This window comes from Channa argus, chromosome 21 (genome assembly GCF_033026475.1).
Source record: "Channa argus isolate prfri chromosome 21, Channa argus male v1.0, whole genome shotgun sequence".
Classification (NCBI taxonomy): Eukaryota; Metazoa; Chordata; class Actinopteri; order Anabantiformes; family Channidae; genus Channa; species Channa argus.
Genome location: NC_090217.1, coordinates 11,046,531 through 11,069,489, shown reverse-complemented (window position 1 = coordinate 11,069,489; position 22,959 = coordinate 11,046,531). Strand labels below are relative to the sequence as shown.

At 40.2% G+C, this 22,959-nt stretch overlaps 2 protein-coding genes across 11 annotated transcripts in view; one reads left to right on the top strand and one right to left on the bottom strand.

Annotated features, from left to right (window-relative positions):
- The window catches only part of pphln1 (periphilin 1), a 20,325-nt gene extending 10,670 nt beyond the window's left edge, over nucleotides 1-9,655 (top strand). For all 4 annotated transcript variants that reach the window (XM_067490945.1, XM_067490946.1, XM_067490947.1 and 1 more), the window contains 3 exons: nucleotides 553-608; nucleotides 3,933-4,070; nucleotides 8,419-9,655. In XM_067490945.1, the coding sequence (XP_067347046.1) occupies nucleotides 553-608; nucleotides 3,933-4,070; nucleotides 8,419-8,691 (467 nt within the window). In that variant the 3' untranslated portion in view covers nucleotides 8,692-9,655. The remainder of the gene's footprint in view (nucleotides 1-552; nucleotides 609-3,932; nucleotides 4,071-8,418) is intronic.
- prickle1b (prickle homolog 1b) overlaps nucleotides 9,631-22,959 on the bottom strand; it is a 26,496-nt gene continuing 13,167 nt past the window's right edge. For 4 of the 7 annotated variants that reach the window (XM_067490930.1, XM_067490931.1, XM_067490932.1 and 1 more), the window contains 7 exons: nucleotides 18,324-18,521; nucleotides 17,214-17,327; nucleotides 15,434-15,571; nucleotides 12,991-13,194; nucleotides 12,704-12,890; nucleotides 11,608-12,594; nucleotides 9,631-11,514 (listed from right to left, as the gene is read on the bottom strand). In XM_067490930.1, the coding sequence (XP_067347031.1) occupies nucleotides 10,568-11,514; nucleotides 11,608-12,594; nucleotides 12,704-12,890; nucleotides 12,991-13,194; nucleotides 15,434-15,571; nucleotides 17,214-17,327; nucleotides 18,324-18,521 (2,775 nt within the window). In that variant the 3' untranslated portion in view covers nucleotides 9,631-10,567. Of the gene's footprint in view, nucleotides 11,515-11,607; nucleotides 12,595-12,703; nucleotides 12,891-12,990; nucleotides 13,195-15,433; nucleotides 15,572-17,213; nucleotides 17,328-18,323; nucleotides 18,522-19,533; nucleotides 19,693-22,121; nucleotides 22,477-22,959 lie in introns of those variants that run through there. The other 3 variants (XM_067490929.1, XM_067490927.1, XM_067490933.1) reach the window with 3 other exon arrangements.

Below are 22,959 nucleotides of genomic sequence, written 5' to 3'. Positions count from 1 at the left end.
ACCAAGTCGTGTGTGGAAGAAGATGGAAAGGGTATAGAATGTCTGATGGATATTCCTGAAGCTAAACCTTCCACTCTGGGGTGTTTCTGCTTGACTTTGTATAAGTTGATACGACCTAACTATAAAGCCTTGGATGCTTCAAGTTTATAAAGCACAAATGGAAATTGAGTGACTGGAGAGGAAGTGGTGACCCCAGGGAGTGTGGTACAGTGAATCCACCCACCAGAGTTTGATTCACAATAGTGAAAACTTTTTCTTGGTCTTTCCAGATGTTCTAGTGTAGATACATGTCTGAAACCTCGTACCAAATGTCATCAGCTTTTCAGTGTGTTACTCATTTATGAGTTGTCATAAATGACACCAGGTTTGTGTGAACCTTGCTTTTAACCTCATATATATATATATATATATATATATATATATATATATATATATATATTTTTTTTTTTTTTTTTTTTAAAGTAATTTTAAGTTGGATGTTTGTCTGACCAACCCACACACACACACAAACAAGTATCACAGTGTCTGTGTGTTTTTCTGTCATTTTTCCAGACAAAATTCCAGGCCTGTCAAGAGAAGGCTCTCCACACAGTGCTACCTCAAACAAGGTGAGCTCAAACAAATGACCAAGTATATTATTGTCATTTTAATGACTCGTGTCTTGTAATAATTTAGTTATTGCAGTAATGATGTTTTGTTCACAGGATAGCCTCTCTTACATAAAAAATCCTTTAGACTATAATTATTAAATGCAGCAATTCAGTCCTAAATGAACTATAGAATGTCTTCTAATTTAATGTATTATACTCTGCCCTTGTCACTGTACAGCAGGATCCATCTGGAACTTCTTAAATTCCATCCTTCTAATAAGTGTTTGGTCCCATTGAAGTATGTTAATGGGTTTTAAAGTGGCACTCACGCAGCGCATAAAAGCCATCAGGCCTGTGCTTTGTTTACCTGTAGTATAAGCAGACCTCAATCACAAGAACTTGTAGGAATAAGGGCTTGAGTGTTCACGAAAGTATGAGTCGTTCTTCCTTAAAGTGCTCCTAATTTTAAAAGAAACCTTTTTCTGTTTTCAGTAAGTATTGAATGTAGATATCTGTTGCCTGTTTTGCAAATAACGTCTTGTTTTGCCGATATCATCCATCCCCAACTTCGCAGAGAAGTGTAAATAGAGTCAGATGTGATTAGGTACAATGTGTCTGGTTCTGGCCACCCAGAAGTGAGGAGGCTAAATCAGTAGCCCAAGTCATATCTTTATCGCAGGATCTTAGCTGCAAAGCCAGGAGAAGTCCCTGTGGAACCCATTGGGATGTGTTTAGACTGTTTACAATGAACAATCGTTTCTTTTTTCTGTTAAAGAGTACGACTGGCTGTGTTTGGTAGATGAGGCTGTCGGCTAGATGGAGATGGTTATGTGCTTGTGAGCAACTGTTGTATAACATTGGGCTCACAGGGAAGGTCTGGGCATATGTATCATCAGCCAGCATGTCTTATGCTACATTAACGTCAAAAGAGATTAAAGGCAGACGTGGTAAAGTTTCCTGTGTTACTGATGTGCGATTACGTCTTCTGAGATCTCAAGAAGGTTTTATATTCCTACTGCACATCCGCTTACAGAGAGATGGCCAACCATCTCACACGAGTGCTGTCTCAAGTCCTGCTAAAGCTGGTTAGCAGAGAACTGAAGAGAAGCAGTAACTATTGTCTGCTGTTAACTCTGGAGTTCGTACAAGTCGCTAGTAACTTATGTGCATAAATCTATCATTTTGAATATTAATAATCCTAATAATATATACCACTCAGAATTACTATGAGCTTGTAAATCCAAAGTTCGAAAAAAGTCAGTTTGTTAGTAGCAGTTTTTAGATGTCATGTATGTGCCACAGCTTTCTCTCTCTTTTTTTTTTTTTTTTTTTTTTTTTTTTTTTTTTAAAGTTAATAATAATGATGCAAAATAAAGTTTGTAATTCTTTTGCAATTTAAGCCCTAAGGCTTGAATAGGCACATGCCAAACATTCTTATGAATACATTTTTTACAAGTTGGATATACATTCACTTTTAACAGAAGCCAAATGAACTACATCTGAACGCTGCTTATTATCATCAACAGCCCTTAGAGAAGCTTAGGACGTGCTCATTCGGGTCATTTTTTAAACTTTTTGATTGTGCTCTTAACTTGCATAATGGGCACTTGAATGTCTTTCTCAACCAATGAACATGCTTTATACTTCGAAAATTACAATATACAACATGGAAACGTAGCCCACTACAACTCAAGCAACTGCTGTGATGAAAGTTGTACTAAGTGCTCCATCCCTCCACACACCCATACACACTGCTGTTTCTGCTGCTGTGTTTGATCTGTGCCTGTGGTGCATTGTCGTTCTGTGTTCTGGGGGCACAAACCTATAACCTTGGCCAAGATGAAAGGCCTGTGCTGTGCCCCGAGTGAAGCTTGCACTAATGGCCCCAGCTACTGCCTGCTGTGCAGATTCAGCAAACCCACAAACAGGCTTTCTGGAGCCACCCCAGACAGAAGAGACTAAAGAGAGGGACCTAAAACAAAAGCAGCTCCAGCTCTGGCTGATATCTAATGTGGCCCAGTGGGTGGAAGGTTTTAGCCTTTATAAAGTAGCTAACTCCTTGCAATTCCAATATAGCATTTTACCACACATGATAATTATTTAGATTGGAGGATGTGAACATGGAAAAGAAACATCTGCAGTCAAAGCATCACACCTGGTTGTAAACATTTAAATTCATTAGGTGGTCTTCTAGTTATTTTCATATTTGTGGTCACACTGGCATTTTTACAACAAAAATCCAACAATTAGGTAAATATAAAATCTAAAATTACTTGCAAAATATTGTGTTTTTCCAAGCTTTGTGTATGAAGTAAAATATGTCTTCCAGGTTGGTCTGTGCCCACAGTCAAGGGTATTTTTTCGCTGAGGCTGAAGAGTGACAAATGCTATCTTTAATGCACACTGGACTTCTCCCAAGCATCGCTTCAGGGAGGGAACTGCAATGAGGAATAATTGGATGATGCTTCATGAGTTGTGCATTTTATTTCTGACCACTCTCAGATTTGTAATGTAGCATCTTCTGTAATGTCTGTTCTCAGTCATCTTAGAAATTTAATATGACTCGTTCCGTGGCCTGCTTCCATTAATGTATGAGTGGACTTTAGTCATGGCTGGGCAGTCCTGCTCCCTGGTCTTCAAACTTTAATAGTGTCAGGAAATGAAAAGAAATTGAGCGGTGAGCCAAGTTGGCCTCATTCCTCCTCTTTGCTCTTTTTGGCTTTCACTGTAATACTTGGGGGGTACTAACGCATCCACTCTTCCCATTAGGTTGCTCATCGTGAATTATCTGACTTCCTGTTATCTTAAGATAAACCGCTGAAATGCCAATTTATACAATTTAAAAAGAAAAAGACAGACATTTTTACTCATTATAGCAAAATAAGAACAATATGCAGTATGTGCAGTACGATAAACTTGGATTTTGATGAATGCCAAATGATACATAGCTTCTATGTATCTTTTTGTTTTTTTGAATTCTGTACTGTAACTAGAAATTTATAGCATCCAACTAAAACAGACTGTACTCTGGCATTTCAGCTTTAGCTGCTGTTTAACTATATCTGAGCTTTATCCTTTTGAAACGCTTTACCACACATCTTTTAGGTTTAACAGTTAATTTTATATTTGTTAACATCCTCTGTCATTCTAGTGTAGTCGTTTTGTTTCAACTTTAGTCACAGACCATGTCAGTTTTTTTTCTTGCAACCCTTTTACTGACATGCTACCTAAATTTCTTTAATGAGTCGTGAGACTGACAAACATTTTTATGACTTTAATTTTTAAACCCCACTTTTGTTAGTTTTCCTTAGAATAATAACCATCTATTTCCCCTGTTTATAGGAGGACCACCATCTTCCAGAAGGAGAAAAAGAAGAGCCAGTGGTAGTTCCTGTTGTGGAGGAGAGCCAAAAGACTACAGAAAACCTTCAAGAGCGACGATCCCTTGCCATCGCAGCCAAAGCCCAGGAGATAGAGAAGGTATTTCCCTGCTGACTTTCTGATACCATAAATTAATGCTTAACTCCCCAGGAAAATGAATCAGCAAATGATTGGTGTTTAAAATAACATAGCAGCTCTTTAAGCCTGTGTGTGTTCTGTTACATTACAGGCTTTTAAACTCTAGTTCTGATTCCATCTTACTAGTAAATAGTTGCCATACCCCATCTAGCATTACAAACAAGTTTTTGTGTCAGTGGCTTTTATTGGCCTCCTTTGGAAACGTTCCATTTATACAACTTACAAATTAGTAAGTTGTAAGACTTTTCCATAAATGTTAACTTGCATAATGGCAGACACTCACTAATCTTGGCGTACGTCCCCATATATATTTTGGCCCTAGGTTCTCTGATTCATGCATGGGTTATTTTACTGGATAGGCATTACTGGAACAGCCACCTATTAATGTATATTCCTAACAGGCAGGAAATGAACTTTTCTGTCCACTAGTCACAGTGGTGGATATAGCCTAGAAATGAAGCAGCCACTTTCACTGTTGCCAGCCTAAGAACAGCATGAGTACAGCATTTAAGTGATGGTAAATTTGGCTACCAGCTACTTTAACAGATAATTAACCAATTTTTTCCTTGTTGCTCTTGTTACTTACCCAGCCTGAATCCTTGACTGCAAGAATTATGCCAATTACCAGTTTAATATCCCACAGTCTTTGACTCCTCTTTACAGCTGCATGTACACATGCATACACCATTTTAGGCCTGCATACAGGGCTGTAGAAACACTTCGTTCATCATACAGCCAGCTTAGACGGTATAGGTTCATGCATGCAATAAAGTGGGAGGTCAGCCACAGCAAACCTAAATACACCCCAGGCTCAAGGTTCCTGCTCTGCTCTGTTATCTAATGAAGGCCCTCCCTGCACCAGTGAGCACTACTGCTGCTTTACTGGGACCATTAAACTAGATCCAGCTCTGCCCAGGAGCGCACACTGCTCTCTACACCATAGAGCCTACAGGCTGTTGCTGACGCTGCATCCTCTGGCTTATTTTATAGGCTTTTTGTAGTTGTAGTTCTCTTCCATCTGTTTCTCCACTGTTTTTATGAGACAAACTATGTAACGTTTGAGGTCTATTTGGTGAGCTATAGTTTATATTTTCAGGTATTAATAATTGCAAACTGATTTTGGAAAATATGAATAATTTGATTATTTAATGAGGCCTTATAAATTTTTGTCTCAACTAAATTTAATATTATAGCAAGAAATATGAGCTATCAATTTAGGTCTGGAAATAGTTTAAAATGTTAAATGGGAGGGAACAGTATATTCATTTTAACAGGGTCAAAACGTTCACGTTTCAGGGTTTTTTTCTTAAATAACTAACTCAAGCTTTTAAAACTAATTTTAAACTTTTTATTTATTTATTGTTTGTGATATCCACGTTTACCGGTCTGTCTTATATAAGGGCAAGTTATGAGTGACTTGCTTACCTGGCAAAGTGGCTCACAAAATATAATCTGGAAAAGTGTGCTTGTGTAAATGTTCTCACAGGGCCCAGAATACACAGATAAACACTCTTGTAGTTAGAATTTCTTTTACAGCCCGAAACAATAAATTCACTTTCACATGTGCTCTGTGAAACCACAGCAGTGTTTTTGTTGCAGAAGGCATTCAGATGACAAGTGTCAAACAGATGTTTTGCTTTCTACACCCAGTCTGGCCTAGCTATCGCCTCTATACACTCAGACACAAACACAACAAGTCCAGTCGGTCCTCCAACACTTATTAACAGTCTCTAATATTGTTACAGATCACAAGCCTTAACCTTCGATCATTTAGCCAGATGCCATGCTGGGCCGTGTTATACCAGAACTTCAGCGTGTGTTTGTGTAGCTAAGTGATCTGCTTCTGCTGAAATTCAACCTGAACCTGTTCTCAGTGTCAGAGTTGACTTTGGCGGCAGAACAGACTCACTGGTTATAGTGAGTGACAAGGCATGACAGGCACTAAAGAGTATTATGTTTTACTCCTCATGGCCCAGGCTGAGATATAAAGAAAGTTTTATTTCATTTGTTAAAGACTCTGAAAATATTTGGCTGCAAGAGAGAAAACCAGACAGTTCTAGCCTCACTGAGGTTTTTTGTTTTTAAGTACAAAGAAGGCAGGACTGAACTCTTTCATTCTTGTCCTGGGCGCCAGACAGACTCCTGTGCTCACTCTTCCACCCTACCTAATTGTTTTCAGCCACTCTCACCAAGCCGTTTTAGCAACCTATAGACGATATAGTATATGTTTCAAGAAAAAGACAGTTCTTGAGCAACCCCACCCAAAGTATGGAACTGGGCCTTTCCTTCCTGATTTGATAAGGGAGGGTTTTTCAGGACGGGAGTTTGAATACAGGATGTACTTTCAGCACATTGTTGTCTAGGAACACTTTTGACTGTATTCAAAGACGTTGTCTCCACACTTGATTGCATACTTCCTGAGAAAAGATGATAAATAAATTTACTCAGCAGTTATCAGCTGTTAAATAAGACCCATAGGAGCTAAAAAAAATCAAAAAGACAATGCATTGTTACTAAATTCAGCATAGTCAAGAGATATGTTTGTATATAGCTGTTGTTACATCTTCTACTTAATCATTTATTTTAGATGGAAAATGTATAGAAAAAACCCAGAGGAAATGTTGTATAAGGGATGCGTCACCACTCTAACCTCAACCTATAGGTTCACCACAAATTTTCTTCCAATAATTCACCCTTATGTCAGATAAACGTCACGCAAAAACTATGCAATTAAGAAACCTTCATTGTGATTATGTGAAGACAGAAACACTGGTCTCAATGACAGAAATCATTTTCAGTAAAGTCTCATGGTTGGTTAAGTCGGGGGTCTGGATCGGAGCAGTCTTTTTTTAAGCTGCCAACTGTTTTTGCTGATTTCAGATCAACTATATATTTGCAGATGCATAATGTAGCAGCTTGCCTAATGCCCGTTTTTGGAAAGCTGACATCTGTTGTCATAACTACATTAACTCTGGCTGATGAGATCTGTATTTGTGATCTCTCTTGTACTCCAGCCACACTTTCTGTTCTAGGAACATTGTGAATAGCTATAAATAAGTCAGTGAGTTAGAGTGCCCTGCAGCACAGAAGCCAGTGAATGACTGAAACTCACCCTTGCCTGGCCTAATTTTACACAGCCAGTCGCATGGGCCCAACCTTCGTCATTGGAAGTGCCCTTGTGTCTGCCTACAGCACCTAGACTTGATGCTTGATGTAATAAGCAACAGTGTTGGTTGATCAACTCTGTTTTCATCACTGAGTGGAATTGAGTTAAACAGATGCAGATGTTCAGACTTTTGAGGTAAAGATTGAGACAGCGAAAAAGATTGTGATGAACTAGAAAAGAGACATGGAACAAATTGAACGCAGTATGACTCCACTACCCACTATGACGTCAATAATAAACAGTAGAAATGTCACCTTTCTGACAGTTTCAAGTTAAATCTGAGAAATTACTGTATTGTAAAAATATACTTTTTGGCAGAGATGCTGTTTTGGGTTGCATAAGATTGAACACGTGTACCTCATAAAGTAGCAAGTGAGTGTATGTTTTAAGCGAAAAAGCCAGCTTTTAAATGTGAATAGTTGGTCTGACAAAACTACAAAATTTTAATGTCTTCTCTGACTCTTGGAACAGATTTTCTGCCTTTAGTTTCTTGTGTTTCTGCCATTTCACAGATCTGAGCTTTAACTTCTTAGAAAAAGGAAACACTTTATTATTACCTACATTATATGAGGCGACTATTTTATCCCTCTAAAATGTCATTGTTACCTCAGTGTGGGGATTCGAACAATCCTCTTTGATGTTTAGCAGGTGAAACCACTTTTGAACGCAGCAGGCTCCTTCCATTGTTTTGAGACATTTGAGGCTCAGTGTGAATTGGCAACTCCCTAACAAGATTCTAACACCTCTTCCTCATTGTCTCCTTATCACCTGTTATAAGCCATCAAGCCACCACTAAATTGTGGTTTTATTGCTTCTGGGGCTAGCCTGTTATGTATATATAAAGTGCATTTATTAAACTTGAGAGTCAAAGTGTTTATCTTTGGCGCCACATGATGTGTGTTAACACCAGAGTGTGATGCTCAGTAACGCTGAAGTCTTCGCATCTAGGTGACAGGTAGAACAGGAAGGAATAAACTTGTCCTCAAATTAAAATCTTTCTTTCTCCTAGCTCTTTACCCTGTGCCTTTTTACACTTGACCTAAATTTACATACAAATGGGTGTAAATGTGCATCTGAGTGCTTGGAAAGTAAACATTTCATGCTGTTTTGCTTGTCAAGCCTCATGTTCTTGTCCATATTCAGGTGTACCGACAAGACTGTGAGACGTTTGGCATGGTAGTGAAGATGCTGATTGCTAAAGACCCCAACTTGGAGAAGCAGCTGCAGGTTCCCCTCAGAGAGAACCTTGGGGAGATCCGCGAGCGCTGCCTGGAGGACTTAAAGCACTTCATTAATGAGCTGGACGAGGCAGTTCGGCAGCCAGAATCCTCAGTCTGTGACTCAACCATCCCCTCCACATCCCTGGCAAGTCACAAACTTTCAAAGACGGCAATTAATAACAGCTCGTCTTTCTGACCCCATTGGCCTGATTTGCTCTATTATTGTGAGACTGAACATTGTAGGATTGACTGCTGGTCTTGGACATTTGGTGAATTGCTGGACTGGATCTTTTCTGCAGCACAGCAACATAAAGAACAACTCGACCTGGAAGAGAGTATGCACAGGTGTGGGGCTCAACAGTGTTAGTTTTGAACAGATACTTTTACTTTCTCTGTTGAAAGCTGTTAATGTTTTTGAAAGCAGTTTTCTGGCAAATGGCAAAAAATACATTTTCTCTATTTAAGAAGCTACCAGTGCTTAACATTGGTGTATTGTTTGACCATTTGTAAATGGAAACTAAAATAAAATGTTGACTGGATATGTCAGTCCTTCAGCATTATTACATTTTCCAAAAGATAAGCAAGATAACACATTGTTTCTGTTTTGTATTTTCAGATATGTAAATGGTTTGTAGCAGTGAGACATGACTGGGTGCTGCTAAATTTATAACAGTTCAAAATTGTATAAATTTGTATTGTGTAGAAATACCGGTTTGGTAAATTTGTGTTGTCTCGTTTTGCTTTTCAAACTTTATATTGTATGTCCCTCCTACAAAACCTGAGCAAAGCTTGGCTTTTTTGGTGACACTGATACAAAGCTTTGCACAAAACTGATGTCTTTGAAGGTTCTAGTAAACGATTTCTGTAAAGTTTGTTTATTGTGATCTATTAACCAGAGTCATATGTACGGTAACTATACCACCTGCATCATAGATCTTATAACCCTGTGCGTGCCAAACTAAGCTCAACGTTCCTCTATTTAAAATTTGGATGACTTTTTTTTTTTTTGAGAATCTGTGTAGTACACGAAATAACTTTTTTTTTTGATGCAGCTTACTAAAATTGTAACACAATGACTGTTGCAAGATATGCAATTCAAACATGAAACAATGTCACAACTCAGGATCACAAACTATTCTTAACTGTTTTGGAGAAAATATTTATTACAAGCATCTTTACATCACAAAGCATTTAGCTGGTTATGTGAGAGCAAGGGTAGTGAACAGTTGGGGTTGGAAAATGTGGCTGTTACTGACTTTTTTTTTTTATATATATATTTTGTACACCATAAGTGAGCATTGTGAATGTGTCATTGATGTTCCAGAGTGATTTAACACTTTACTGTGAAGAACATAATTTGTGAAGTGGCACCTTCTTGTTTCTCAATATTAACAACTCCAAATATTACACTGCTATTTTTATATCACACACTTTAAAAGAAACAATCAATTTAAGCCAGCGATATAAAAAATACCAGTATTCAAATTTTAACTTAGTATTTACATTATAATTTTGTACTAAATTATGCATTAAATTATTTGGTTAGTTTCTATTTTCTACTTTAATTACCAATCTGTGTACAATAATGTTGCCAATTTAATGCACACAAAGATCCTGTTGCTAATCTTTCAATGGAAAATTTTAACAAAACTTGAATTGCAAATGCTGAAATGAGGTTTAATGTCTTTCCCAAACTCATTAAACATAATTCAGATCTGTACTGTCTAAAGACAGCTTCTAAGTTACCAGTCCATACATCTTAGTGCTAAAATCTAATGAGACCCAGTATCTAGGTCAAAGTTACATATTCAAGAAGCAGATGTTCTGAATATATGTTGCACAGATCTGATCTTTGCTGTCTAAAGCGTTACAATTAAAGATTTCTTTGATCAGAATATTATTTAAATTTATGTGATATGCATCTTGACATGACAAATGTGCCTTCATTTAGGACTTAAAGCACAACTTTTGGACATGCATCTTTTTAAACTACTCTTCTAAAGACAGTATTGATCTGTGTAAACCCTCATTGTATTGGCTGGCGTAGTGCACATTTTTATGTAAATACACTGTTAGGAGATTATACAGTTTTTGGAACGATGACTCTTTCTGCGTCCAGTCTGTGAGCCATGACTCTGGGAAGAGAGGGCTGTAACCCTTGTCGGGTAATCCTCAGCATAGTAGCTCCCAGCAGCTCGAGGCTGCGGGATTGGCTGACCCAGGAAGTAGCCCTCCTCCTCAGAGTCTGATGATGAGGAAGAGCAAGTAGAGCACCAATCATCCTCATCTCTGTAAAGACTCATGAAATTCTCAACCCGGAGGTCTCCTTGTGTTGAGCCCTGAAGCATATAGTCAGATCGGGTGTGGGGGTAGGCCAGGGGCAACCTGTGTGAGGGTTGCTGTAGAAGCATGGCACCACATGGAGGATTTACCAAACCCTGCTGCTGAAGCACATATGGCCTCTGTGCTTTCTCCAAAGGCACCATGTGAAGGGCGTTGTCTGAGCGGGTTTTACGACTCCTGTGGTGCCGTCCTTGCCGGTGGAGATGCCTGCTGCGCCCATGGTGGCTCGTAGGGCGACTTCTTTCTCTGTTCACCTCATCCGGACAATACACCCTCCGCTGTGGCTTCTCACTCAAGGGATGCTTTCTTATACTGATGTCAAATCCATCATTATATCCATTGTCCACAGTGTCTTCTGAGAACTTTACCATCTGAGGAGGCCTGGATTGGGACTTGCTCCTCCTCAAAGCTGGAGCATGGACAAAGGAAGTAGGAAGGCCTTCCAAATGAGGGGACAGTGACAGAATTCCTCCTGATGTACCTCCCCTCGTTGCCAAAGCTGCTTCTTCATCTTCCTTGTCCATATTGTTTAAAGAGTTGTTACTGTGGTGAATATGTGATGAGTTAAAAGTTCCCATGTTGCTCATCTTCTCACAGTCATCTGCCACTGAGGATCCCTGCAGGGCAAGAGTGTAGACTACAGGTCTGTCCCTGCCATCAGCATCCACTGATGCACCTAAAAATAGCGAGCCAGAAACAAATTTTAAAAGATATTCAACATGAAGAGAGAAAACATTTTTTATGCAATTAATAAAAAAAATAGTCTTACCGGTAATATTTGAGAGTGCCAGGGAGTCTGTGGAGTCTCCAACACCTTGCTCAGCTTTCCTCAGTTCATCAGCAATACACTCTAGGGAGTCTTTATACCACTGCCTGGTGTCTGGCCAGAAAGCCTGCCTTCCTGTTTCAGATTGGTCTTGTTCCTGGTCCAACTCCAGCTCTTGGATCTTTCTGGCACTGGCAGGTCCTGGATGACTCCCATAGGCGGAGTCTCCCAACCCGTCCTGGGACTGGGCCCAGTACATTTCAGGTAGGTGCTTCTTGCTCATCAGTCCAGGGCTGTTTGCTCGGGACTGATTGGAAATCTGACTCTGGGTGGGACTGGCAGGAGTGGAAGAGGAGGCAGTAACCCCCATTGATGTGGCATCAGGCCTTAGCCAGGGGTCAGATACATTTATTAGTCTGTTTCTGTCACTGCTAGGGCTGGGAGATTTTAGGGCTGGCTGCTGAAGTTGATGCAACATCCCACGGTCGCCAAACTTAAGCAAAAGCTGAGTCATATAGTCCTCATGCTGGGCCCACTCCTCTGGATCCTCCTCTCCACCACCATCCTGCTCCTCCCGCTCCCTCCAAAACTTTTCCTCCTCCAGGCCAAGACACGCCAGCTTACGACCGACAATATCAATTCCACCATCTCCATCACCCTCTCCATCCCCAAACTTGTACTCATATGAGGGGGCAGTGGCAGGTGGATTAAGCAGCTGTGACTGTCTCCACTGTTCGGCAGGCCTGCTGCTTTTACCCATACGGACACTACGCCGTGATTCGCGAGAGCGGGCAGACTGGAAGGCAGAATCAGACGAGTCAGAGGCATGAATGTCTTCTCCCTGGCTGCAGGCCTTCGAGCAATAAATGTGACCCTGCTTTGGCAAAAAGGGACAACCTAATAAGGACGTCTTGCACTGGGCACAACAGAAGCACTGGTCTGTGGCATGCCAGTGTACACCTTCGTAGGTCATCTGAGCATGGTCAACACCTGAGGGAATGAAGGGAAAGGAGAACTGCATTAAGTGGCAACTTACAGTCAAAGAAACGTTTGGACAGTCTTGGACACAGCTTTCTTTTATCTCACAAATATAACTTACCAATGTTTTCACCGCAGGCCTCGCAGTACTCCGCATACAGTGACTCAAAACAACCACAGCAGTAGGGCCGCCCATCTTTCATGATGTAGCGCTGCCCACCTAGCATTGTTTCACACTCAAAACAGGCAAAGTGCTTCATGTGCCAATAGCGACCTTCTGCTTCAGTGCACTCATCAGCCAAGATGATCTTAAGGGAAATATAAATAGCGTTTTTAGTGTTTTGGAGAACTGTGGTTAACTCTAAATCTCAAACAATAGTGGATTATGCTGCTACTTCTGCAACTCACCTCGTCACAAGATGAGCAACGTGGTTTGAGAAGCTCAGCATGATGTCTTCCACAGAGGATCTTGCCATTTTGGTAGAAATATATCAGATCCACAAGCAGCTCTTGACACGTAGCACACACAAAGCATGCTGGGTGCCAGCAGGGACTTGGTCCTGCTCTGGAGGCAAAAATTGCCATCTCCCCTCCATTGATGCCTCCGCTACACTAACGGGCAGCAACAACAGATAATCCATTAGTTTTATATTTCAGGCAGAGCACATTAATAAACCTTGAGGCTGAACTGTGGAGATAAAAAAAGACAACTGTCTGACTGCATCACACTTATTATGGTCATTTGCTCAGTGCCACATGAGGAACGCAACATAAAGAGAAGAGATTATGTGATAGATATCTATTCAAAAACATCACATCTGTGGATGTTTTATTTAAGACTAAGAGGGCCAAACAACAGGTGATCCTACTATAAGCCCTAAAAGAATATGATCTATTTAGAATAGATCAGTAAATCCCACAGTGATGACAATCAGCAGAAATACAGCAACAGTGGCTAACAGGGACACAATACAATTGGATCTTTTCAAGGCAACACAAACACAGCTTGTTATTGAAAACTGTATTTGTATTTGTAATGACCCACTGTTTATTCCCACTAAATAAAACTTAAATGTTTTATTAATGTTGGAGCACAATTACAGGCTTAAAGTAAAAGGATTAATTACATAATTACCATAATTATGTTCCAAATGAAGATTATGGTTTAAAAACTAAATAAAACATGCTGTCTGTTTCCACCAGCAGCTATCTTGTTTTAGTTGGAAAGATATCGATTATTCATTGGGTGTCATTGATAAACTGCGCAGTATTTTTGTCCTGTCCAGACCTTGGTCCTAAGGTCCTGTATGACCCCACAGAGACTGTCAAAACATGTCTGAACATGCAATCAAAAGTCTTTTTTTATAACCTAGCAGAGCTATGAGACACCTTAAGGTCATAGCTCTAGGACAGCATGCCCAGCTGTTAACCATTATTACCAGGGTGCAGGGGCCTTGGAAACGGGGGTGTTGTGTGTCTCTGGGAATTACAGCATCAGGAAACTAAAGTCTGACAAAGTGTGTGTGAATGTGTATGTTTTTTGCAATACTTCAGCATGTGAGGAATGTTTGCATCGGTCTATGTATGTGCTTGTGTGGGCAAGTGAGAATATGTATGTCCTGTGTGTGTGTGTGTGTGTGTGTGTGTTTATCAGTTCAGTAAGTGTGACCTTGCATCCGTGTGTTAGCATCTGTTTTTGAATGTTGACAGACTTCATCTGCCTGGCTGCTGGAACTAACATGGCTGGTCTGCTCTCCCTTGATGCCTGGCAGAGGATGTGGTTTACTCCGCGGTCGGGGATGAATTTGCCGGAAGCCACATAACACTAATATTTATGTTTGTTCCATGGAAAGGACATTTTTGAGAAATATGATCAAGGCCAGCTTGATTGGTACTGAATGTTTTGTTTAAAATACCATCACTAACTCAAACATAGGAAACAGTTCACTGCACTGATTTTAAACTTGGCTCCTTAGGTTCTAGTTTGCACATTTACATAAACTTCCCTAGATTAAAATATCTCTCTACTTCTAGCTGAAAAATGCCTCCGGATGACATCACTTGGAGGAACCTTCAATTCAGATTATGTTGACATCAGATGACATCATTTGAACTCCTAATGAGGAAAAACTCCTCCTAGTGATGTCATCTGGAGGAGTTTTTCAGCTAGAAACTGAGAAATGTTCAATACAGGGAAGTCAGAGGGATGTTTAAAAAACACTACTGTACATTTTCACCCGAAACTAAAGTGCTTTGATAATTGCTTTTAGTGTTGTTTTTTCATAGCTCAGCTTCAACCACGACATAAAAGCATAGTTTAGATGTTTCTGATTTCCAATAACAAATACCAGACATACAATACACCTCAAAAAACCCTTGTCCTTTCAACAGAAACTTGACAACTCTCACCAGAGATGGCCCTGAAACTAGTATTGGGCTCGATATAATTATACTAATGTATGTGAAATTATCTGGCACATAAAGTATTTGTTTGGGAAATGCAGGTTTTAAAAAAATCTAGACAATAAAATCCTTAGTCTGTTATTGGGGGAAGGAAATTGGTTGAATTCCTTAGGAGGAACTTGCTTCTCCAGTTGGCCTGAGCATGAGCCTCCCAATTTCCCTGCTTCCTCTCTCACCCTAATGAGAAGGTTTATGTCCGTGATTAAAACCACTGAATTAGCCAATCAGGATAAAGCCTCGAGGTGCCACAAAAGCTGGGACGGGACAGTGGGTGTTGGTTACTTGTAACTTAAGACGCACCAACTGGCTTCGTAGTTTACCTTGTGGCTACTGTATGTGAGCACCAAATCATAAAAGTGGTGTTCGTGGGTGCATATGCATGAATTACATTTTCACAGCGGGTGTGTTGCAAAGCTCGAGGCAGGATCTTGGGTGTTCCTCTCCCAAGTGCTTCTCTTTTCCTCTGGGCACTGAACATTTGCAGCTCCCTCTTTTCCTCCTCCGTAAGAGTGTGGCAGTAACGCACCTGGTAAAAGAAATGATCAATTTTTTAAAAAGACAACTGAGAAGTTAACAAAAGATAAAGCTATTTAGAATCGATTTATAGCTAAAACTAGTTCCGAGGGGAAAGCAAAATGGCACATGAAATACACCCAGCTATTACTGCAGATGGCTCTACTTTCATCTCTTGCATGCAGCTTTAGGGAAGTGTATGACACACAGTCCATATATGGCTGTAAAAGGGTTTAATTGCAGCTAATTCCCCTCAAGGCTGCATTGAAAGGATGGCGTGAGCGATACACAAACCCTTCCTCTGTGTTTAGAGATGGTGATGAAGGCCCCAGATAAAAGACCAAGACTATCCTAACAACCAGCTCAGTTGTTCTCTAAACAACAGTAAATGATGCCGGTGTGTGTGTGTGTGCGCTCATACACACATGCACTGTCTGTCCCTTTCATGCACACACATAATGCGCTCATCCTTCCTAACCACAGTTACGCAAGGAATCCCCCTGCGGTTTGCCTCCTCAACCATCAGGTCTGCTGACAAACATCATAAAACCACCGAGTTAAATACTCTGCGTTTGTGTGCATTTATGTTTGTGTTTGTGTGTTTGTGCTGAGTGCACCTATTGTGTATCTTCCATTAGGTGGCCACTGTCTGGCTGTAGCCCCCCCTGTCCTTCCCCTGTGGTGATAACCCCTCCACTATATCTGCTAATGTAATCTCTGTTAACACAGATGTGAAAGGAGGCTGGTTTGCGCACCGTAAAGCCATTTTGCAGAAGAGGCTGGCATGTGGTTTACTGTCACAGGACAGATCTTTCTGTCAAATGCTTGAGGGAATGTGGTCATTGTTTTAGTTTTCCTAGAAAAAGCTAAGCTTTACTCAGCTGCAGGGTTTAGTTCATTTACAGCCTGGTATTGTCTGATATTTTTCACCGGTAATAACATCCCAAATTCTTCCAACACCTTGTTGTGATTTTTTTAATTTTAATTTTTATTTTTTTACTTAGACTACATTAAACAAAAGGAGACTTTTTTGACTGCTGTCTAAGTAACCAACCTACCATAAATTTGGCCCCAATTTTATTACATTAGATTACATAAGTAAATGTAATTTATCAAATGTTTTAACAAGACAATAAGCTAGCTCAGTAATTTAGAGACGATATTTAGTCTGAAAGGTTCATTAGCCTAATTTCAGTTTAGGCTAAGTTTTAACAGGACTGTATGATGACTTCATACAGTCCTTTTAAAACTGCTTCAGATTAGTTTTATTTTCTTCTGGAATATTTGTGGTTAAATTTTCTATTTTTTTTGACTAGTTGAAGTGAATACTTAAATTACTGCTAGCATGAAAACAACCCTGTCCTGCTCTGCTATGCTCTTCTAACATCTGATTTGCTCCACCATACTCTGCTCAGCCCTGTAAGAATTAGTCAATGATAGTCAAGCAGAAACCATGAAATTCTCTGATTGGATAGAAGCTTCCCAAAAACCTCCACTAAAAAGTGAGTATCTCTGCCCTCCTGCCAGAGCTGTTTTTAGAAACTGACTTCTCCACAATAACATTTTAGAGCATATTTCTACTAAAAAATATTTGGGAAAAAAAGGACTAAAGACCATTTCCCTTTCTCTCACAGACTCTCTCTCTCATTATCTACCTCGTTGTCATGTGGTGGCAGCTGGTAGAGGAGCTGTCGGATTCTGTGCTTTTCTCCGGGGCTGTTGACGTATGGCACCTTGTCCTCTGGTAGACAGCAGAAATACATCTGGACCTGAGGATAGAGAAAAATGATAATGCATCGCATTATTCCAGTGTCGGCCTTGTTTTATGTACATGTAGAATTTCATGACTTACACTTGTTTAAAAGACTAAACAATTCCACATTGCAATGTTTTATGTAGTATTTAGTGCACACAAACAAGTGTCAGCCAAGCATCAATATGCTTAAGGGGAAGAGATGTGGAAAGAGCAGAAGCGGAGAGGACGAATTTCACTTGAGAATAACTGCTGCTGTGTATATTCTTCATTTGTGAACCTGCAGAACAAACATCCATCTCCATCCAGTCACTGTCACCAGACTGTGAAATCTCTCCTCACACAGGGGCCAGAGACAGAAAAGGTCCAAGCTAGCTTAGGCCAGTGGTCCCCCACAGGGAAAACGTGGACCAAATTGTTTGTCAGTGTGAATTTTAATGAAAGCATATGCAAGACCATAAACAGTCATTTGACTCCGTGAAGAGCTGAACCCGTGTATTTTACATACACATCCATTGCCAGATGTTAGGCATGCGGCACTAATCCATTAGTCTGACACAGAAGAGAAGGTCTGCACACAGCCTTACTTTTATAAGTTAAACCCCATTCAGCAACATCAAACTTAAATGTGCCTCTTTTAACCCTGGGTTCTACTTGTGAGTTTCCAATTCATACAAATGGAAATAATAGTGTATCCTAAGAGATACAAGTATGAAGAAAAAAAAAAGGTTTTAATGTGTTCAAAAGGCTGTGACACACCAACCCAGCAGCAAAGAACTGGACCAACTGCTGCATCGGCTCATGTTGACTTTTGTCTGGGCCAACAAGTGGCACACTCTGCACAGACAACAATCGACAAATGTAGCGCGCACCAGCTGCTAGATCTTGGACCAAGACAAACTCTTAGCAACGCAGCATGTCGCAAGTGGGACTGACGCCAATTTAGCACACTGAATGATCTAAATACCGACAGTGGTCTGACTAATGCAGACTAGGCAGATTGTAGTTCTACCTGCTCAGGCCTTAGTCCTGGTGGCACCCATGTGTACTCCTCTAACGCACAGCCAGAGTCATCATCTGAGGTGGAGCTCCTCTGAAAGCCCACGGATATCTTTCCCATTTTCCCACCAGCACAAGCTTCCATGTCTGGGCCTCGGGGAGAAGGACGCTCCCCTCTCTCACTGCGCTCCAGATTCATTATACACGGGCGCTGTGAACAAAAAGAAGGAGGATTTAGGAATCACATTTACAGAGCCCTGACTTTCATTTTGATTTACCTTCCTAGCCCTCTTCTGTTTACCTCATACATCTTCTTAATTATACCTAATGCTCCGGATTTTAGTTTCTCACTTCTTGTCACCGATTGGCTGGGATACTGCTGATCTAGGACTTTATTTGGCACTTACTGTAAATTCCTCCGCATTTTCGTAATTAGTTTTAATCTGTGATCTTTCTCAACAAGATAATTGGTTTTATCCCAGCAGTGACTTTTAGTTTTACAGCTTTTGTTATCGTCTCAGGGAAAAAAGAAAAGAAAAAAAAAACAGAGGTGCAGAGTAGATGTTCCCTTAACAACCACCATTACACCAACACCCACTTGGTCTTAAAATAACACTTTTCATGAGCCAAGAGCAATGACCTTTGAACCCTATCATTTAATGGATTTACTTCTTTTTCAACGTAAGTTCCATGACGGGTTTCTTTTAACAGTTTTTTTTTTTTGTCCATCATCACAAATCCAAACTCTTGAGTTACACTCAAGATTAAACAGTATAATAGTTTCCATCCCATTAGTATAGTATGTCATACTTCCTTTGTTTATCCATTACAAAATCGAGTTTGATAAAGTGCCCAAAATACTCCAACATCAATCGGGGCAAACTTAAAATGATATACAATGGAAATTGTATATATATACTTTATCAGCATGCTGTAGTTACAACGCATTCAATAACCACACATGCAAGACACATGAAGATAAAACCAAAGTAATATTTAGGCATTAAACATAATTTAACCGATATCTCCAGATGATATCCTCTGTACTACAAAGTAGCGAAGAGTGCGAAACATGTAAATTGGCGTAGCCATTAAACAATATGCGCAGGAAAACAATGCGTAAATGCTGAACAAGAAAACACAAAATACACCACACCAAAACTCAAAGTGGAGTCAAATGTGCATCCACTCAGCCTGAATTTACTGTCAGCAGCAAGTCATACTTTTTTCCTTGTTGATCCATCTGTTATCAGCTTGTAAAAATAGTTACATGAAGAGGAATTAATCATTCTTGTCATAGTGTCCTCCCCGCCTTCAGCAGTAGCTCTCTTATCAAAGCGTCCACGTTCTTCTGAGCCCTCTCATCCTGATAGCAACAGTGCTTTGGTCTGAAGGTGCTGAAAATCCACGGTGATCTGCCCTACTCTGCTGTGCCTCTTTGACATGCAAATCTGTACCAGAATGGATCTTGTTTGGGTAAAAACAGACCGTAACTTCACACAGGCCCTTTCAAACTCTATGTAGATTAGATCTTTTACACAAAAACAGCACCATCAGGGGCATTAAGGTCACAATGGCTGCCAGTTACAGCACCAAAAGTTGGAGGACTTGTTGAACTGTCGAGTATTCAGTTGCTTCCTTCAGTGCTTGTGCCAAGTGATGGCCAGTTACTTTAAACATAAAACTGGCTTTAGTAGCGTCCAAAGTGATGTGCCCTGTTTACTGAGCGTTCAGGCATTTGTCTGCTTTTGAATGAAAAGCTACTAAATAAACAGTTATTCCCATTATCAATGAATAACGAGTAGTCACACATTCACAGCAAGGTTTTCAAGTAATAGTACAGATTGTTGTTTTATGTATTTACGCGTCACATTCTCACAAGAAATACGTACACAAAGTAAATATATATATTTATCACTTTTTTTACCCCCACCTTCTAAGTCAGCTGCAAATCACAATGCAAACACTGTCCGGAGACTGTGTTCTGTCCCATCCTGATCAAAAAGTCAAGTTCTTCATTCACCCTCAGGACTTCCCACACCTCAAACCCCAGTAACAAGAAGGTGGAAATATTAGCATTCTTGTTAACATACAGTTGAATAAAGCTTGGAGCCTCTAAACACTGGATTTGCAGATTAGGAGTGCTGTTAACAGCTCTTATCACAGGACAAAGGGCTATTTGAGTGATGCTTTGTTCTTCAGTGTCTAATCTATCAGATTTATGGTAGGACAGATAATATTATCACTCAAGCCTCTTTTGCTTTATCTCACCTAAGCTAGTTAAGACCAGTAAGTGGTGCAATTAGATGAAATCCTTTTTCTCCTAAGACTGTTTTGTGCAATTATATCATGAGCAATGGTTGTACGAATTTGTGCAGCTTAGAGACTAGGACTAAAGGGGCATTAGTTCTGTTTCAGCTGACCATGCTAATGCTGATATGATCTACCCAAGCAAAATCAATGCCAACATTTCCAATAATAGCAATGATGAGACTGTCTGTGGTAGCGATATGGTAGCAATATGTGATGTGGACAATTCAAGTAAACAATTTTGGAAAAGAATATCCGTAAAATATCAATGAAAGCAGAAAGTTATCATCGTCTTTTTTTCCCCCAACTAATCAATGTATTTGCACGAAATTCACAAATACATTTAATTCTATCATTAAGACAAAATAAAGCAGCAAATCCTGCTTTTGCAGATGCTGAGAGCAGCAAATGTTTGGCATTTTTGCTTGAAAATGACTAAAAAGATTAATGAACTGTCAGAACAATTTCTGCTTTTCCTCTCCTGCCTCTCATCCCAGTACCTCTTGGTAGCAAGAGGTGACTGCAGATTCCTGAGCCAACATACACAGCAACTCACATTTCACCATGTCACCTCTTGGCAGTAACACAATGGCTGTCTTTGTCAAAAACAAAAACAGAATGTCCGACTATTCCTCCTCTGAATTTCAGCTGCAGTGGAGACGTGACAGGTTAAGACACAGAGGGGGTTAAAAAGGGAAACTTGTTTGAAAAAGGCATTTAAAGAGTCACAACATTGGGTCTGTGCAAACACAGGCCAGATGTAGTCAGCCAACGGTGAACTGTGTAAGCCCCCCCCACCCCACCCCTTAACCAACACTTGTAAAGATACTCTCTCACTGAAGAATCTGTTTAATCAAATGTTATTTTTAAATGAACACAATTTAGGTGAACAAGTGTATTATATTGCATCTTTTAACAGTGTTAAACAGGTGTTACCTGCAGGAATGATTTACATCTATTGAGTACATTGAGTACTTGTTAGAACAAAAAAAAATATATAAAAAGAAATGTCATGGACCTTACTTTGAAAAAGAAGAAAAACCATTAAATGATGAGGTTCAAAGGCCGAGGTCATTGCTCTTTGGCTCATGAAAAGTGTTATTTTAAGACCAAGTGGGTGTCAGAGGGTACACAGGAGACTTAACACAGCTGGAGTGAGACCACCTGCACACAATCTCCTCCTTCCTACAAAAAGGACTAGACATACAGATATCAGATACAGAGCAACACACACACATGAAGGATCAACTCTCTGACACTCTGCACTTTAATCTGGAGCTAAGCTTGGCCATTCATTCTCTTCAGCTTGTTTTCAACACTTTTAACTAAGCAAATCCAGTGAACACAATCCAGTGCATGCTCGGTCTTCAACAAATCTATGTAATGGGGGAACTTTTTCCAAACATTTTCCATATTAGAGCTGCAAACGCACTCTTTATTCCACCAAATTCTTCTGCATTTACAAGTTTCAGCAGGTATACTCATCTACTTTCCCTCTTACCTCAAGGAAAAACATCTCTTTTTCCACTTCCACAGAAGGCTCTCATTCACGTCCACAATCCCCCAGTCACACAGAGCTCCAGCTCTATGCTCTACATGTCTGCAGCATCGAGCTCAACAGACCCAGGGTCTAATCAGGTCCAGATCTCAGTCTCAATCAGAAGGAATTCCCCCAAAGTCTAACAGCTTTTTTTTAAAAATCAGATGTGACGAAGGGAGGGGATGCAACTCTCACACCACCACAGAAGAGTCAACTCATTTAGGGACACAAAATTTTGGAATTCCAAAGAGAAAGAAAGGTGATGTCTCTATCTGGAGTGTTTCAGATCACTGTCGGTGTGTGGGAGTGAGTGGATGTGTGAGTGTGTGGCAGCCTAGCCTCATCGTCGGCCCCTCCCTCATTCCTCCCCTCCAGAGCAAATCGCCTGCCACTGCATTTAAATCACACACACTTCAGAGTCAACACCCCCTCCCCATCTCTATCTCAACCCTTCCTCCACCAGACTGACACCCAGGCCCTCCGCCCCAAATGTGGCCGCAGGATTTCTGAGAACCAGATGACAGGTCCATTATACCCTCACACTTTACTATTTCTCTTATTCTTTCTCCGTCTTACTTAAAACTTTTGCCACACAAGTGATTTTAACTTATAATTATGATCCACTCCATCTTAACACAAAGTTTGCAAGGTCGTCTGATACATATCATTTTATTTGCTTTATTATTGTCACATTCATAATATAGTCATGTGATCCATTTTTTATGTAAGCATATTTAGTTCTTGTGTGCCAACATACTACCACTGGACAAACTGGATTCTCTTTGTGCTTGGGAATAAT